Source organism: Trichoderma atroviride, chromosome 6 (genome assembly GCF_020647795.1).
Source record: "Trichoderma atroviride chromosome 6, complete sequence".
In the NCBI taxonomy this organism is placed as follows: domain Eukaryota; kingdom Fungi; phylum Ascomycota; class Sordariomycetes; order Hypocreales; family Hypocreaceae; genus Trichoderma; species Trichoderma atroviride.
In genome coordinates this window covers 1,821,253-1,839,037 of record NC_089405.1, presented here as the reverse complement: position 1 = coordinate 1,839,037, position 17,785 = coordinate 1,821,253, and the positions used below count along the sequence as shown (strand labels likewise).

The following is a 17,785-nucleotide window of genomic DNA, read 5'->3' as shown; positions in this document are numbered from 1 at the left end:
TCTTTTACCTTGACCCACATTTTTTTATCATTGCAGACATTTGAACGATTAAACTTTATTTGGTGAGTTTTCTGCGGGCTTGGAGAGGGGGCCTCGATTTAGCACGCAATCGCCAGGCTGTTAAGCTGCTTGTTCACCTCGGTTAAGCCACATGATTTCGGTGGCAATCTTGGACAAGCTTACTTGAGATAAGGTGCTTGTAGGCAATTAGATAGACTTCCCTAGCTGCGTAGCGAATGTAGGTATGGCGCGAATTCCAGAAGCTATAGGGTAGCAGCATATCTGTGAGTGGCCAGCGGGAAGCTGATCCAGGAATGCGCAGCTTGCCATCTCTTGTATGACAATGGAGATGGACATTAATCATCAATACCAATTGAAGTTCTTTTCATGTGAATATATATTCACACCAAGAGTTAGAAGGCCGGTAGCAAAGATATTGCGCACTGTGTTTTGAGACAGAAGCTGTTGTAATCAATCGCAATTAGTCGACTATAACGACTTGTGTCTCAAAACAGTTTTGTATAGTTACATAAGATTCGAAGGCGGATACAGTGCTTAAGCAGCCTTTGTTAGCTGCTTTTTAGGTGCAATAGTATCTTCATACGTTTGATAGCTAGAAAGACCGTTTGCAAGGGCCACATGCGCCGCGAAAAGTCGGGGATTATGCATTAAATCCATAGACTTGTTTGTTTTAGTTGGTTAGAAATGGATCTAAAATCAATAAAACTTGGGTGGTTGAAGGAACAAATGTGTCGTATGTTCTATCCTGAAATCTTTATACTCGCATCGCATTTTTCGAGTTTCTGCAAGATGGTTCAAACTCGTGTATACATGTAAATTAAAAGACCTTATCAAAGACAAACATTACCCAAGCTACGTGACTGCCATGAACAATTGGTATATATCTCTTTCTTCCCTCTTCACAAACCCCAACGCCATCAACTCTTTACCTTCTTCTCGCTCGAAGAGGACGGCTGCCCAGGTATCAGCACCAGCCACAGCGTCTGCGTCTTCAGCTGCAGATTCGCCATCTCATCAATCTCAAGCCCAGCAATCAGCGGCTCCAGGGCTCTCATCTGTCCTGCAGCGTCAACCCCCTTTGTCTCCCACGCCCTGCTCAGAAAGCTGTCCAATGGCTGGCCCAACAGATGAGCGAGGCCCGCCGAATCAAACAGGTGGGCGTGCAAGCCGCGCCTGTGAAGCCACTCCTCGTTTGCCACGGCCGCGTATGTTGCCGCTCTCTCTTGGGGTGTTCTCGGCTTCTTGGTCACGGCGCCAATGGCCGATCCGGGGAGCGACAGCGTGGTGCCGACGATGCCAAAGGCCGTCGAGATGGGCAGCGAGATGGAGCCTCCGATGAGGCCCACGGCGGCGCCGATGATGTTTCCGCGTTTGGCGTCCCGCGTGACGTTTTTGCCAATGGACTTTGCCTGGGCAATGACATTCTTGCCCAGGTTTTTGGGGTTTTCGCCAATGTGCGCAGCCACATCGGTGGCGTGTGACAGCGCACGGTCTGATATCTTGGCCGTCAAGAAGGCGGAGGTTGTGTTGAGAAAGGAGCGCCAGGTCTGCTCGGTGATGCCGTAGCTAAGCAGCACCGGGGCATAGGCGGGGAGGAACGCCGCATCCGGATCCGGGCTGACTTGGGGAAAGGCGATGGGTCGTGGAGCGGCGTTTGAGCTGCTGGACGCTCCAATGTTGTCGTAGACGGGAGGACTGGCATCCGCCGCGGAGCCGTCTTTGCTGTATTTGGGGAAGTTGAATGGCGAGGTGACGGTTGGGACGAGGGCCGAGCCTGATGCTGGCGCCTGCAGTGTCGATGCGGATGCTGAGAGTGACAGCGAGTGTGATGCTGAAGCTGAGGCCGATGGCTCTTGGTGCGACTCTTGATATGCCGGAGGTTCTGATGCTTCAAACGGAATCACCTCTTGGGGCAGATCTGGTGAGAAACTGCCTGTCGCATCGCTGTTGCCCTTGGCCTGTTTGCTATCTGAGCTCCCACTGCCTTTGTCCATGGCTGGTGATGAATCAAAGTGGGTTTTCCAACCAACGACGAGTGTTTCGCTTTTCAATTGGGATTCTATGCGGCGATTATGCAGATTTTACTGTCGAGAGAGTGTATTGCGGTTTGTTATATCACGTCATAAAAGCGTCGCGATACCAGACAGTATAAATACAGCGTGTTGATGGACTACGAGCTAGGGGTAGCACTTGCGTAGCTCTAGCGGCTGCGCCACGGATGCCTCGCGGGAAAATGTCGGCTCATGCCGCCTTGGCTTAGCCCTCGAGTTTTCAGCCTTGAAGGAATGGGATCCTGAGGCTTGAGGGTCTAGCGAGGAGTGCAATTAATTGCGCGGCCATTCTGGTCATGGATGGAGGTTTGTGGCGCGGGGGGGGGAGCTGACGTTGAATGGAGTGGCTTTTGTAGAAGCTCGAGTCATGGATGTTTCGTAACGAAGCGCTATCGATACCAAAACTTTGCCTGTCAGCATTTCATCTTGGTGTGCTGCACTCTGTACATGATTCGTTCATAGTGCATGAACAACAATATGAACAGCAATATTGTCTGAAAAGAGTGCTCATATCAGCTGCTATAGACTCCTTGCAGGAAGCAGCTCCTCTTATACTGCCTGGTGGGGTGGTCTTAGGTACTTCTCCACCCTGCTGTTTCCGCATTTGCGCCGTTGCGCACTAATACGGCAGCTTGACTATCGTGAAGACGACAGTACTGGCGCTCTACTGCTTAATTGCTGATGCATAGCCCTATATAGATGAATATATACTACTACTAGTGATGTAATTATCCCGAATATTTTTCAAAAGTATCTGTTCAACTGTCAAGTACCACTGGTATACAAGTTGCGTGTATCTTACAAGCAACGTCCCCACTTACCGAATAGACCATCCCCGTATAGGAATTTGCATCTCAGCGCCCGGGCTTACTATTGGCCCCCCGGATCATCCAACGTCTCTCCATCCCGGCAACTTCAACTCCCCTTCGTCGCGCCCCGAGAATGTCTCTTGAGCAATGCCTCGGGAGCTTCTACCCCAAAGATGAATATGCTCGTTTAATTGGACAAAGCCTACTCTCCTGATATACCCAATACTTGATACAATCGGCCTTGTCCCCGTCCTGCCTCCGTTATATCCACTCTCTGGGCATTGGGTCCGAGGTTACTTTTCCCATCTCCCTATTATTCAGATAGAAAGCGAATCTAGTCATGGCTATGGTCGAGCGCATCGACGATGATGAAGATGGCCGTTATACTGATAGTGGCTCGTGGAACCATCCCGCCATTAACTCCAAGCCCCTAACTATTCGGCCATCACATTCTCGTCCTAATCGCTCCTCAACCGCCACCTCTGCCGCCTCTGCCAAAACCACCACCATACCGAGGATGCCAGTGGTTAACCTTGAATTCATCAACACAGCTTATCCCGGCGAATCCACAACGGCAAAGCGCATCAGCCAGATCCGATCTCATGTAGCCAAGGACTCCCACGCCCGCCGCCGCCAACGCAAGGCTGCCCAAGCAGGGTCAAGTACTGCCACCAGTAGCAGCAAGGGAAAGAATCACATCATCATTTCCTATTCATCAGCATCCTCTTCGCCGCCTTATTTGCTAGATGCGGATGATGCCGCCCAAATCGACGAATCGTACTCCACTTCCGCCAGTCTAGATGGCCTGCAACACCCACACCAGGCCTGGCACTCATCTACAAATACCGGATTGGGACACCAGGGTTTTCGGAGAATTGCCCCGAAAGAAGGCGCCATGGTGCGGAGAGTGGCTTCGCCTGGCCCGAGGCAGATGATTGGCGACACTATGAAAGATGCGTGGAACGGACAGTTTGCCTGGGAGCTGTCGGTCGAGGATTACGGCATCTTTAATTACTGTAAGTCGACATGTCCTACTCCCTTCTTTGTAAAGGTGCATGTGCTAGTACTGGTACTACTATGAGAATCTCCTGCTTCACCTCTCCATACCATCTTGCGCGGATCTTGTCCATCATGCTTGGCTGCAGAGTGCCCGTGGAGTGTACTCTGGCTGCTAGGACAAGCATAATACGGCGATTGTATGCACAAGCAGGGGGTCCTATCCCTTCCAACATGTCTCTACCCCGACGCAAATACCTTGTGCATATCCTGTCCGTGTCCATACTAATCACCGCCACCAGATCTGGACTGGGTCCTCAAGTATGGCTACGCGGCGTGTTTCCCTCCCGGCCAGGCCGTCCTTGTAGAGAAGCGCTTGAGGTCGACCTACGTCCCCTTTGCCATGAGGAACCCAGGTCTGCTGAATCTCATCCTGTACGTCTCCTACCACCGGCGCGCCATGAACACGGAAGATCTAGACGAGGCAGTCAAGTGTAACCGCAAGGTGGAGCGCTATCGGATGGCTTGTATAGAGTGGATCAGGCATGCCGTCTCAGTGGAGAAGAGGCCGTCCATTGAGACTGTGGCCATGGCCCTGATACTGAGCTCGGAAGCGGTAAGCCTTTCTTCTCTTGTTCTTCCTTTTTGCCCCTTCTTTTTAAAACGTCATGCAACCGCTAATCCCCCCTTTTCCTTGTTCAAGTTCTTTGAAGCCAACCTCGACACATCGCTCACCCACGCCCAAGCTGCGAGAACCATGGTTTCGGCAAGAGGCGGTTTTGAGTCGTTTGGCAAAACGGGCATCGACGGCCTCATCTCCTTTCTGCTGAAAACATCAGTATACAGCGGCAACTACTTTTACGTTCCGGGCTGCGCTCCTGTTCCTGTTCCTCTCCCTCCGGAATAAGAATTACAGGGCGAACTACCTAGTGGTTCAATTTAAATTGACATCAGATTGTAATATGTACCTATATGTTTGTATCTAGGCTTGGAGGTGTTATACATGGCGTTTTAAAAATTATATACAGGAAAAATTGCTTCATACCGCCGTTATGCTGTCTCATATATACCTTGTTATCATTTAATGCGCAAAGTGAGAGCAAATGCACTTCTTCCCCCACCAGGGTATCAAATCATGCTCAAAATCTCCCCCCGACTCGTACCCCCATTCTGCCTCGAGGTCTTTTAGCCGCCAAATGGCGCCCCATCCCGTCGTCCTATCGATAATCTTGAATATCCGCGCAACTTCCAGATGCTCTCTCGGGTGCGTCAGCAGCCTGCCCGCAATGTACAGCGGCTGAATGGCGTTTATGAGATTGCCGCGGTGGGGGTTCGTCCACGAGATGCCGCAGACCCTCTGGGCGTGCCAGATGGCCGAGTACTCGAGCGTGTTGGGCAGCGCCTCGCCCGGCGGCCGCATCTCCAGCATGACGATGCACGCCGCGTGGTAGAGCTGGTTGCTGGAGATGGCGGCCCAGTGGGCAAACAGAATCACGGGGAAGATCTGGTTCTCGCTCGGCTCCGTCGTCATGATGGGCAGCAGGCACTTGGGCCGCGTGTCGCGCCAGAACTGCAGCTCCGCCCACAGCCGGCGCCAGCGGTCGACGAGGGGCCTGTCGTCGGCGTCGTCGTGCTCGCCCAGCTCGACGAGGCGCACCTGGCGGTAGACGAGGTCGCAGGCCTTTGCGCACAGGTAGACGGCCCAGTTGGCGTGCATGTCGGGCGTCTCGCGGCCCTTTTGGTAGAAGATGCTCTTGACAAAGTCCTCGGCCTGGGCGCGCGTGGTGCCGATGCCCTCGGGCACGGCCGGCACCCACTTGTCCAGGCTCAGCACCGTGCTCTCGGCGCCGCCTGAGATGATGGCGCCGCAGAGCTCCATGCGCGCGTAGCACCAGAAGACGGCCTGCAGCAGCCCGCCCGAGAAGCCCGTGACTTCGTAAAAGGCGAAGAGCGACGCGCAGCCCTCGATGTGGCGCCGCCAGTTGCGCGGGCTGCCCGACATGAGCTCGAGGACGGCGAGGATGCAGGCCGTGACGAGCATGTTGGGGTCCTTGGCCTGCAGCCCGGGGGCCAGCAGCCTGATGCTCTCCTGGTACAGCTCGAGGCTGTCGTAGCTCTTCTCCAAGCAGGCCTTTCGCTCCATCTGCCTTGCTGAAAAGGCGAGCACTGCGTAGAACAGGCCGGGCGAGCTCTGAGCCAGCAGCGGCACCTGGATGCCAAAGTGCCGTGCCTCGTCAAACTTGTCCAGGTACGGCGAGCATTCAATGACCCAGTTCTTGAGATACTTGACCAGCCTCATCTTGGGTATTGAGACTCTTGAAAAGTCGAGGCTTTTTGACGACGGCACCGGGGTCCGCTCATGGTCATCGGCCTCATCAGACGCCGGCTCGGGCGTTGTGCTCTTGCTGGGGTCGAGACTGGACACGCCCGCAAAGAGCAGGCCTCGCAGCTCCTCTTGAAGCTCGATATATCTGGGGTTGGCGGCGTATTCGTCAAAGGGCGAGAGTGAGGACGGGGACATGAAGGCGTCCCCGTCGACCTGGCTAGCATTGGGGTCGTCCATTCTCGTCAGCCATGGGGGTTGAAAAGCGCTCTCTGTGCTTGCCGAGTCTACCCTGCCAGACACCTGGTCTGATATCGAGCCGATCCCTGGTGTCGACTTTTTGCCAAGCACAAGAGATCGATCTTCTGCTTTGGTCGAGGAAAAAAAGGACCCGCCACTAAGCAGCACGAAATAGTAATAGTAATGGTCAGCGAAATTACCTATTGCTGATCCCACTTCGTATCACTTTAATTTCAAGAAAAAAAAACAATAGATTCAGAGAAAAAAAAAAAAACTCTGGCTCTCCGCGTGAAAAGAAAAATTTGGGGAAATTCGGGGGCATCGCTCAAGTGGAACCGACAAAAAGGTTGATCGATCAAGCAAGGCCCAGATGCACTCAATGCAGAAGCGGGCATGTCTTGAATCTTTCTCCGCATCTGCAGCAACAAAATCCGGGACGCCACCGCCGTGAGGACGGAAGACCAGCATCAACGCGGCTTAGCTCAACTTCCCCGGCCAAACACTAAGCAGCACGAGGAAACATGCGAAGAGAAGAGAATGCTCGTATGTTTTTACGTGTTTAGTTCGGCGGCCGGCACATGACAGCCCGAGTCATTCAACCCATCCTTGTCAGCACGTTGCAATGAAGCCATTAGTTAGAGCCAAGCCAAGTTGAAGACGAGGGCGCCGCGCGTAGGCTACACTGCCGCAAAGAGCATAGGCTGCCCCGGTGGAGAGGCGGCTTCCTTTAGCCGCCTTACAGGAGGCGATGAAGCCATCCAGGGAAACAGTCGATACGCGGACAACAGCCGAGGGCGCTGGACGGCCAATCGGGTCCTTTTTCGGTACTCGCTGTGGCGGTGATGCTATCCCCAAAGCAGGGGGCAGAGCCTACGAACCCCCTCAGATGTCGCCCAGATTTCGCCGGGCAAAGGCTCTCTCCTCCATCGAGGACCAAAAAGGACCAGACTTGCCAGCTTCCCTCCCCCACCGCGGGTGTAGGTCTCCACCAAATTGGCCCGGGACATGATTCGTATGGCCGGGGGGGAGGCTCCAGATTTTTCCTGTAAACCACGAGGTAGCAGTCAGTTTAAATAATGGAAACATGGGGTTGAAAATCCGGAGTAAGAATCCCAGACCTGGAGGGTTGCATTTAAATGCTGGGGTTCTCCCACTCCTTCGAACCACTTCCTCGCCTCTCTCCTCATCGGCCTTGACTGAACATCTTCTCTCCCTCTCTTGCCCGGCACACCGTCTGTGTGTTGTTGCAACCGGAACAGACTCGCCAATTTCAAAATGTCCACTGGATCGGATATTGAGGTTGCTGCCAATGGCGGCCTGGCCGTGGAGCCGGCACGACGTGTCAATCAAGCCCAGAAGACCATGTGGCAGTCGCTTCGACACAACCCCAAGGTCCTTTTCATTGCCTTTTTTGCTTCGTAAGTGTTTTCAATCTTTCTTCTTCTTCTTTTTTTTCTTGAACAAAACCCTCTTCATTAGGTAGATTGTTGGCTGGTACAAGACATCACTAACAAGTTGGTGCTCAACATACAGATTGGGTGGCTTCGAATATGGCTACCAGCAGGGCGTCCTGGGCCAATCCCTGGTCATGACTCGCTTCAAGGAAAACTTCCCTGCAGTCGTCAACTCCTCCTCAGCGACGGGCTGGTTGACATCCGTTCTCCAGCTCGGCGGTATCGTCGGCTCTCTGTCCGCCGGCGTGCTGGGCGAAATCATCTCCCGCAAGTACACAATGTTCATCGCCTGTCTCTGGGTCATCCTGGGCAGCTACCTCTACGTCGGTGCCCACGAGGGCATGTCCTCCCTTCTCTATGCCGGTCGATTCTTCACCGGTCTCGGTGTCGGTCTCTTCAGCGGCGTCGGCCCTCTTTACAACGCCGAGCTTTCGGCTCCCGAGATGCGAGGGCTGCTGGTCTCTTTCTATCAGTTCGCCACCATTCTCGGAATCATGCTTTCTTTCTGGGTCGGATACTGCAGCAACTTTATTGGCGGAACCGGCGAGTCTCAGTCCGACCTTGCTTGGAGACTCCCGTCCATCATCCAGGGAATCCCAGCTGTCCTTCTTGCCATTGGCATCTGGTTCATGCCCTTTTCTCCCAGATGGCTTGTCAAGGTCGGCCGAGACGAAGAGGCCAAGAAGACCATGGCTTGGATGCGAAAGCTGCCCGAGGATGACGAGCTTGTTCAGATCGAGTTCCTCGAGGTCAAGGCCGAGAGTGTCTTTGAGAGACGCGTCTTTGCACGAGACTTCCCCAACCTGGCGGCCAAGAAGAAGAGCGCCTTTATCGAGCAGTTTGCCCAGTATGCCAGCTGCTTCAACTCCAAGGATAACATTAAGCGAGTCTTGACCGGCTTCTTCATCATGTTTTTCCAGCAGTGGAGTGGAATCGACGCCAGTAAGTTTCATCATGTCCTTGTATACACGTCGAAAAGTGCTTTAGCTAACCATGCTCTAGTTATTTACTACGCGACCAACATCTTCATCACCCTGGGTTTGACTGGAGGCACAACAGCACTGCTCGCCACTGGTGTCACTGGTGTCGTCTTCATCGTCAGCACCGTACCTGCCATGGTAAGTTCCAGATATCGCAACTCTTCAATAGCTGGGAAACTGACTTTTGCAATCCACAGTTGATTATTGACAGAGTCGGTCGAAAGCCCATGCTTATTGTTGGCTCGATTGTCATGGCTGTCAGCATGATCATTGTCGGTATAATCGTTGCCAAGTTCCGCCACGATTGGCCCAACCACGTTGCTGCTGGCTGGGTTGCTGTTGGTAAGTTATTGTCCAAAACTGATATCCTTGAAAGAATAGCTCTCTAACCAGACTTCTTATAGCTCTAATCTGGGTATACATTGCCGGTTTCGGTGCTACCTGGGGACCCGTCTCCTGGACTCTCGTCTCCGAAATCTTCCCTCTCTCCATCCGCGCCAAGGGTGCTTCCATTGGTGCCATGAGCAACTGGCTCAACAACTTCGCCATTGCCTTCTTCGTGCCTCCCATGCTTTCAGCTTGGGCTTGGGGCACCTACATTTTCTTCTCCGTCTTCCTCATTGCTGGCATCTTTGCTGTCTGGTTCTTCCTCCCCGAGACCAAGAACGCAACCCTGGAGGACATGGACCGAGTGTTCAAGAGCCGTACTGGCGAGAGAGATGCTCAGCTCCTGAGAGAGGTCCAGGAGGAGGTTGGCCTTGTTGCTCTCGTTGAAGCTCACACGGCAGCTCTGTACGAGAAGAAGGATATCCACGAGTCACAGATTGAGAAGCTGTAAGCGAGACAGCAGATGGGATGGAGATGTGTGTTTGTGTGTGTGTGTGTGTGTGTTATAACAGTAATGAATGCTACAGAGTACTAATAGCCATGATGATTTTGGACGCAACTGCTTGCTTGAGGGTCTGGTTTGAGAGCAAGGAAAACCCAGCTGCAGAAATAGGAGATGTATAGGAGTAAAAATATACCCACGACAAATAATTACTTAATAAGTCGCCTGCCAGCCCGTTGTTTCTGATAGTTCCAAGCCCAGGCTACGCCACACTGGGGATGATCCAATGCACAATTAACGGGGCACCCCGTAGAGTCTGCAGCGCACTAGCGGGGCGCTAGAATATTTCAGCTTGTGCTGATTCTTGTACGCGGAGCGCCAGAAGCTGTCAGCGCGGCAAACTTGACCCTTAACCTCACCTCCAAGGCCAACTACTTGCGGTTTGAAGCCTCATTTCGCCTTGTTCTGCGTTTCTTATTCGTCAGTGGTGAGGTGGATGAATGGCCTCCATGTATCATGCACCTGTAGCAGAGTGATCCCGTGAACTCGGAACCAGTCCAATGCCTGTCATTCGGAACATCCCAGACACTAAGAGGAGGGTCCGGACGGGATGCCTCTCGTGTCGAAAACGCAGGCGAAAATGTACGTCATGCTCAACATCCTGCATCCACTTGTATGATTTCTTCACCTTGATCCTTCTCTGAGCAATGACTTGCACTGTTTGGCGGGAGGCCATTGGTGGCTGATAGGCAGTCAATCAACCGCTAACTGAGCATCTGTAGGCGATGAACGCAAGCCGCGATGCGGCAGCTGTGAAGAGAGGAATGTTGCATGTACTTACCCGGACCTGACGTTTATCATGGGTCCTAAACTCGGTGCTGCTCAAGCAACGAACAGTCCCTCTTCGGATCAACCCTCGCGGCCTTATTCAAACGTCAGGGTGAGTCAGTCATTACTACCTATATGCCATCATCACTTCTCCCATAGCCCTATTACCGGAAATCAACTAACAGGAGACGCTACAAGTTTGTAAACGGCTCTTCATCAAGGCGTTCGGCGCCCTCGACTGAAGCAGCACAAGCGTCCATTCAGCATAAAGAGCCGCCAGTACTCGTTGAAGGAAAAGAGTCGGAACCGCCGCTTAGGCCTGAGGACGATATCATGGATTCTCTCATGGCCAGCTCAAGCTCTCAATCCAAGACGGCCTCGCCATTCACGGCCTCGCACTTACCGCAAGCCGAATGGAAGGATTACTTCTCCCCCACGCATGCTGCCTCTATCAAAAACGAAACTGCCGCTCTGCTGCATTTCCAGTACAACCTCGCGCCTTGGATCGAAGCAGGCGATCTAGCATCCTCTTTCGGAACCGAGATTATGCTTCTCGCACAGAGACGACGACCGGTGTCGTCTGCCATCTCGCTGGCTGCTTCTAGTCAGTTAGCCAGGTCCAACTCAACATATGGGGACTCGGCAATGCTCCTGCAAGACACGGAAAATGCCCTCGCCCTCGAAGAGCCACGAGTGAGACGGATTGGACACGCGCTGCTAGCCGTGGGAGAAGTATTCAACATCAGCCCTTCTCGATGGAGAACGCTGTCCTTCTTCCAGTCGGACGAATCCACGAGGAACACCAACAACTTTTCGGGATTTGGAGAGCCGTTGGAAACTTTATTGAGGTTCCATTCCAGACTCGGTGAGTGATGCCATAATAGCCAGTGCATTTGATGCAAGAATATTGAAAAGTCGGGAATTCTGGCTAACATACGGTACAGACCTCGCAGCGTCACTACTGACAGATCAGCCGCCGCTTACAACTTTGGGATTCGCCATGAATCACGATCCAGCAGACCGCACGCTCCCATTGTCAACAAAATCTATCCGCAACGCTTGTCTACTTCAGCTCGCCAGCTGTCTTCAACTGCTACACGGCAGCAACAGTAGCAGTATCGCATCCCCCCTCACCGCCCTTCTTCATGTCAGCAACTCAAGAGCCATTGCCACCGAGCCCAGGCTCGTATTTTTCATCAAAATGGTCTTCTCTATGGTCAAACTGCCAGCAGTGGTATCACAACCGACCGGTTGAAATGCAGCCCATCCTAGAAATCCGCAGCGTTGAGGCAGGCCAAATCGACGCTGACAACGAGTCCTCGTTCCCAATACCTGTCTACACAAGCTCGATTGCTCTGCAGTGCAACATTGTCTATCACATCTCGTCACGCCTTCTTCTATCTCGCAAACCTCGGCTTTTGCGACTGTCTAGTCGACAACGTCACCTCTCATCGCTGAGCTGGCATGCGCAGCAAATCGCGGGAACGGCAACGCGCAACGAGTTTGCAGAGCAATGGGACCCCATTCTCGTTGCTGGGCTGTTGTGGATCGCCAGGGACATGACGCATCCATCGCAGCAAGAGTCGCTACTGTCCTGCTTCAGCCAGATATCATCGAGCACGGGAATAAACTTGGATGAAGAAGTTCGCACACTCAAGGATAGATGGAACGTGTCACATGTGAGGGGCCATCAGCTCCCTGGCTGACATGCATATACCGCACATTATCACGACATACCCCCAATTCTCACCCACCAAGGATCGATTCTGTGAAACAAGGCTTGCAGCAATACCAAAACCATCCTCGTGCAGCGATGACTCAACAATGCTACCATGCACCTTTTACTCAATGGAGCTCGCCAAATCAGGATTGCCACGCGCAATGGCGGCTTCTACCCCACACGCTAAACCTCGGTCCGTCGGATCAGGATCCTCAGCTCACCTCCCTTTGTTTGTCATGAGATTCTAAACCCGAGATCCTGTTATAAATGACAAATCCACCTCAGATTTAAGATGCCCCATTTATGAAAACTCTATATAATTAATCCATCCCCGTTGCAATAATGGCGGCGAAGGCTTCGGCTCCCCCCTTGAAGGGCATCAAAGTCTTGGAATTTGCCGGTCTTGCCCCTGGTAAGCACTTTTTCCCCATCCGCCTTTCGCCTTTCGATGCTTCATGCATCTCATCATTACTCGCCTTTCACATTCAACCCTCATATTTACATCAAAGAACAAACTAACATTTCCCAGGCCCATACGCAGGCCTCATCCTCGCCGATGCAGGCGCTTCAGTCCTCCGGGTCGACAGACCTCCTCCCATTTCCCGCCCCCAAGGCGAAATATCAATTCCCGATGTGCTCGCCCGCAACAAGTCCTCCATCGTCATCGACTTAAAAGACCCTCGCGGCATAGCGCTCATCAGGCGTCTCGCAAAGCACGTCGACGTCCTCATTGACCCATTCCGGCCGGGTGTGCTAGAGAAACTGGGTCTCGGGCCAGATGAGCTGCTTGCCATCAACCCGCGCCTTGTCTACGGCCGCATGACTGGGTTCCGCCGCGACGGCAAATACGCCGACATGGCCGGCCACGACATCAACTATCTGGCCGCATCTGGCGTTCTCTCTCTGCTTGGAAGATCAGGCGAGAAGCCCCTCGCCCCGTGGAACATTCTCGCCGACTTTGCGGGCGGAGGCGCCACGCTTGCCCAAGGCGTGCTCCTAGCCATCATCTCGCGCTTCTCTACGGGCAAAGGCCAAGTCGTCGAGGCCAACATGGTCGACGGCAGCTCCCATCTCGCATCCTTCCCCCGCATGTACCTCAAGACCCCTCTAGGCGACCAACCGCGCGGAAAAAACACCCTCGACGGCGGCCGCCCTTTCTACGACACCTACGAGACTTCCGACGGCGAATACATGTCCGTCGGCGCCCTCGAGCCCCAGTTCTTCCAAGCCCTCATCAAGGGCCTCGGCCTAGAAGGACAAGGCTGGGAAACCAAGCGCCACGACCCTTCTTCCTGGCCACAGCTTTACGACCTCTTCACCAAGACATTCAAGAGCAAGACGCGCTCGCAGTGGGAGGCCGTTTTCGACGGCACGGATGCGTGCTGCGTCCCCGTGCTGCATTACAGCGAGCTTGAGACGCAGCCCGATAGGGAGGGCGACCAGCGGCCGGCGGTGACGCTGAGAGATACACCGCTGTACTCGCCGGCTGATGCAGAGGGGAAGGGGTATGTGGCAGAGCCTTTGGTCCTGGGCCGAGGAACAGAAGAAGTTTTGCGGGAGTGGGCTGGATGGAAGAATGGTGACGAATACGAGTTTCAGAAGGGAGCTGCCGTGCTCAAAGATAAGAGAGAGAATTCCAAGCTATGACAATAGCCTTGAGACTGTATACCGATATAGATATACATGACGCTTATGAACACTGGTGCGTTCAGAAAGCCCAATGTTTACGATACTTCAATTGAAGTCATACACATTCAATCATATAAACGGATATTCCTGATATTCACATCAAATAAATTGTTATTCTAATCTGGTCATGCTGTAAGCCTAAAAAAAGGGAAAAATTGAAGAGAAGAAAAGAGCACATGTAAACCCCTTTCCCCTCAACAACAAACATAAAAAAGCAGGCCCCCTTCCCCGGTCCAACCCGACCGCCCAAAAAAAGAGCAGCTCTACTTCTCCAAATACTCCGCTTATCCGACGAGTTTTAAAACCTTTGATATCCCACACTTTGCCGACAAAACCCCTCCAAGCTCTTCGCTCTCGTTTCTCTCTCCGGACTCATTACTCATTTACTCTAGCCTCCGGAACAGCCGATGGTATCGAAAAAGGAAGAAAATAAAAGGGAGGAAAGGGGTTTAGGAAAAGGGGGGGAGAGGAGGGAGGAGGAGGAGGGGAGCGAGTTTCATCGTGCCTCATTGCATCTCATAAGCCGTAAAGTCGCCTGGTCCACGCAATCGTCTAAACATAATCATAATCTAGAAAATGGCGCGTCTCGCAAGTTGTCTCTCTACTGCACTTGGCTGACAATCTCGTTAGCTTTGCCAAGAGATTCAACCATCTGCTGACACTCTTTCCGCCTGCGGATGGTGAAGTCGCTTTCCTTGAGCAGGTCGTCGATGCTGTCGTTCTTGTACATGTTCTCTAGCAATTCTCGCTGCATGCCATCTTTTGTAAGCCTGCAAGTCAAGGTTGTTAGCATCTTTCTATTTTCAACTTCTCATTTGGGCGACATACTGGACAAGGTTGAACATGATGGCCTTGGGAACCATGTCGGCCATGGTTCGCTTGACAATGTTGTAGTAGGACGAGATGAGCAGCTCTGTTCGTTGTTAGCATACGCAAGCCTTGGCAAGCTGTATGGTATGTGCTTACTGATAACCTCAACTTCAATGACCTCACGCTCTGATAGAGTGCCAGAAGCCTTGAGGGTTGGTGGCGGCGGCTCCATCGAGGCGGCCTTCTTCTTGTTCTTCGCGGCGAAAAAGCTTCCAAAGAATCCTCCGTTGGCGCTTCCATCAGTCTCTGGGACTGTTGGGCTGCCAGCTCGGCCAGGAGTGCCAGTAAGTGGCTTGCCGGTCTTGGGGTCCACCTGGACAGGCTTTGGGTTGTGACGCTCATTGACAATGGCCATGGCCTAGAGACGAATCGCAGGTTAGATCTGTAAACTTGAAAGGGAAAAGATGAAGGAAGAGGAGAAAAGGAAATACATACGCGGTGGCCGTTCAAAAAGTCAGGGTGAGCTGTGTTGATGTAACACGCCTCCATGGAGACCAGATCTCTGACGAGCTTGTTGGTGGGCTCCATGGCCTTCTTGAAGAAAGAAACAACGGTAGTGTGCATCTTCTCCTTTAGAGAAGGATACCGGCGGTAGAGCTGCTTGGAGAGCAGCTGTGACAGAATTCGCACCAACTCGTCGTAAACCAGCGACACGCACTTCAGACTGGGGTCTTCCATTCGCTTGATCTGCTGCTTGACAATAAGCTCAAAAGCCGTCGTGCCGACAAACAGTGCGGGAGAAGGACCAGATGAGTTGTACAGATAGGTTCGGATATCGAGATCCTTGACAACGTCAAACGGATCAAGGGCCTTGACACCGTTGGAGTAAAGTTCGTGGAAAACGAAGCTGATACGGGCACCACCAGACAGTTCGCTGCTGGAGAGCTCAGTATTGTTACCGTCTAGAACGGTGCGCCACTCGTTGGTGAACTCGGTAATGACGTTCAGGACAATGTTGGAGCTGTTGCCAAGCATTGAAGGGCCTAAGCTGTCCAGCTCAGCACTGTATTTTTGCAAAGAGCTCGAAATTCGCGCCTTGATATCCGGAAGCGTCTGCTTGATATGCATCATCAGGATGAGGTTGAGTTTACGAGCGAGGTAGGGAGTGCCGCAGTAGGAGCTCTTGTTGCGGTATGCGTTGTGGTTCTCGAAATAGTTCTTCTCTGCCTCCAGAGCAGCGCCAATGGCCTTTTTGTTATCAATGTCTCGCTGTCCTCGGTTGACCACAGGAACGTAGCCCAGACGCAGCGGAATGATGCGGTTGGACAGAATGTCAATGACGTCGGTGCCTTCTTCCATCAGATCGACCTTTGTGAGAACACCAATGGTTCGCTGACCCTCGGGGTCAACCTCACGTGCCAGCTTCAAGCCATCGGAGTTGGCCAGATCGATGTTGGCGGCCGTGACAGCCAAGATGATGGCATTTGACTTTGAGATGTACTTGAGAACCATGTCGCGGATCTGGCGCTCAATATCGCGGGGCTGGTCACCAACGGGAACCTTTGTCAGACCTGGCAAGTCAACCAAGGTCAAGGTCAGGACGTTGGGAGAGTAGATGCGCAAGTTGATGGGAGCTGGGGAGATTCCCGCATTTCGTCCGACCTTGGCCTCGGTTTCTCTGGAAATTTCATCTCTGATTTTTCCAAAGTCGTAGAATTTCTGACCAGGCAAGTGAAGGAACTCGCCCCATTCGTCCACGTTGGCGGCTTTGTCGTTGCCGGCTTCGATCTCATCATGGCTGACGCCGTTCGTCTGGGCGGGGCGGTTGATGAGTTGAAGAACGAGGGGACGACGCGTGACGATACCAGTGCCTCGGGGAAGGCTGTAGCGCAGAAAGTAGAGTTAGCTGTAGCCTCGTCTCACAAAGATGATTTTAGAAGGAAAGGAAAAGCAGAGGAACCAAAAGCAGCCACGGTAAGTAAGGGGAGGAGCGGCTTGCTCCATAGCGGGACTCACAAGTCACGGCCGACGATGTTCTCCAGCACCGAACTCTTGCCGCTGGACTGACTGCCGACGACGGCGATCTGGGGGAGATCAATGGGGTTGTTGACGCCGACGGTTGCGAAAACATCCTGAAGCTTGTTGACGAGCCTAACGGCGAGGATTCCTAGTCAGTAACACAGGCGACAGCAGCAGCACGAGCTCAGTGGCAGACACTCACTGGATCAGGGCGGGATCGGTAATGCCTCCCGACTGGGCAAGCGAAGAGCTGGGCGTGCTCATGGTCGCGCTGGTGTTTGTGAGTTGCTGGAGCGTAGTTGACGGGTTGGCGGGTTGAAAAGAGTTGCGGTCGAGTTGCTAAAGGGGGGTTTATCGCGAAGATCGCAGCGGTCGATCAAGTGGCGGGGTGCCTTGCTGATAAGTGCGGGAGAGACGGTGAGAGCGCAGCGAGGCCGCAGCCGGGTCGGTGTTTCTGCACAGAACGACGAGACTCGCGCACACGGGGCTTGCAGCAGATGGTATCCTGAAATTCGCAGAAATGGCGGAGCGCCGCTACCAAGCAAAGGGCTGGACAGAGATGCGAGTTTATGGGTTTGGATGGAGATTAGGAGGGACTTCGCAGGAGAGCCTGAACAAGGGAACGGCGCTAGGCGGCTTTGGGCCGGTGCCCTGGCCGTCCAGCCACACGTGGCGATGCGCCCGCGGGAGGAGCGCAGCTGCAATGGCTGAATGGGCTGAACGGGTCTGGACGTGAGGCTGGTGCTGGTGCTGGTGCAGCCAAAACAATAGGCTCCAGCACAGCGGCCTAGCAGGGGTCGACGTCACTGGATGATGTGGACAAACCGCGAGACGCCACATTGAACTCTGTGACTGCCATGGCTTCCGTTAGCAGAGAAAATTTTCTGATTCTTGCAGACAGACATTCAGTCACCGTCGCATTTGGCGTGTCAGGCAGCGGGTATCGGCGCCGTGGCCTGTCACGAGCAGCCAATCGATGCCGTCTTCTGGTGCATTCCGAGACAGGCCGCGTGGTA

The 17,785-nt window shown here is 53.2% G+C and overlaps 7 protein-coding genes across 7 annotated transcripts; 4 read left to right on the top strand and 3 right to left on the bottom strand.

Moving 5' to 3' along the window:
• Positions 1–675: 675 nt before the first annotated feature.
• On the bottom strand, positions 676–2,562 carry TrAtP1_011184 (uncharacterized protein). The gene has a single exon (XM_066115004.1). It carries the CDS (start codon positions 2,013–2,015, stop codon positions 939–941), a length of 1,077 nt encoding a protein of 358 aa, XP_065971101.1. The 5' UTR covers positions 2,016–2,562; the 3' UTR covers positions 676–938.
• Positions 2,563–3,221: 659 nt separating this feature from the next.
• Positions 3,222–4,784, top strand: TrAtP1_011183 (uncharacterized protein; the record flags this gene model as incomplete). The annotated part of the gene is made up of 3 exons (XM_014093337.2): positions 3,222–3,897; positions 4,180–4,493; positions 4,581–4,784. 3 exons carry the CDS (start codon positions 3,222–3,224, stop codon positions 4,782–4,784), a joined length of 1,194 nt encoding a protein of 397 aa, XP_013948812.1.
• On the bottom strand, positions 4,509–6,873 carry TrAtP1_011182 (uncharacterized protein). Its single transcript, XM_014093336.2, has one exon. The coding sequence runs from the start codon at positions 6,438–6,440 to the stop codon at positions 4,959–4,961; it is 1,482 nt and encodes a 493-aa protein (XP_013948811.2). The 5' UTR covers positions 6,441–6,873; the 3' UTR covers positions 4,509–4,958.
• A 538-nt stretch (positions 6,874–7,411) lies between these two features.
• TrAtP1_011181 (uncharacterized protein) lies at positions 7,412–9,866 on the top strand. The gene is made up of 5 exons (XM_014093335.2): positions 7,412–7,858; positions 7,974–8,836; positions 8,897–9,012; positions 9,072–9,216; positions 9,279–9,866. The coding sequence occupies exons 1-5, from the start codon at positions 7,716–7,718 to the stop codon at positions 9,710–9,712; spliced, it is 1,701 nt and encodes a 566-aa protein (XP_013948810.1). The 5' UTR covers positions 7,412–7,715; the 3' UTR covers positions 9,713–9,866.
• Positions 9,867–10,562: 696 nt separating this feature from the next.
• Positions 10,563–11,786, top strand: TrAtP1_011180 (uncharacterized protein; the record flags this gene model as incomplete). The annotated part of the gene is made up of 3 exons (XM_066115003.1): positions 10,563–10,643; positions 10,730–11,396; positions 11,476–11,786. 3 exons carry the CDS (start codon positions 10,563–10,565, stop codon positions 11,784–11,786), a joined length of 1,059 nt encoding a protein of 352 aa, XP_065971100.1.
• An 807-nt stretch (positions 11,787–12,593) lies between these two features.
• TrAtP1_011179 (uncharacterized protein) lies at positions 12,594–13,898 on the top strand (the record flags this gene model as incomplete). Its single annotated transcript, XM_014093333.1, has 2 exons — positions 12,594–12,663; positions 12,781–13,898. The coding sequence occupies 2 exons, from the start codon at positions 12,594–12,596 to the stop codon at positions 13,896–13,898; spliced, it is 1,188 nt and encodes a 395-aa protein (XP_013948808.1).
• Positions 13,899–14,019: 121 nt separating this feature from the next.
• TrAtP1_011178 (uncharacterized protein) lies at positions 14,020–17,356 on the bottom strand. The gene is made up of 6 exons (XM_014093332.2): positions 16,972–17,356; positions 16,767–16,901; positions 15,246–16,632; positions 14,907–15,168; positions 14,769–14,853; positions 14,020–14,710 (listed from the first exon to the last, which is right to left on the bottom strand). Exons 1-6 carry the CDS (start codon positions 17,031–17,033, stop codon positions 14,542–14,544), a joined length of 2,100 nt encoding a protein of 699 aa, XP_013948807.1. The 5' UTR covers positions 17,034–17,356; the 3' UTR covers positions 14,020–14,541.
• Between the last annotated feature and the right edge of the window lie 429 nt (positions 17,357–17,785).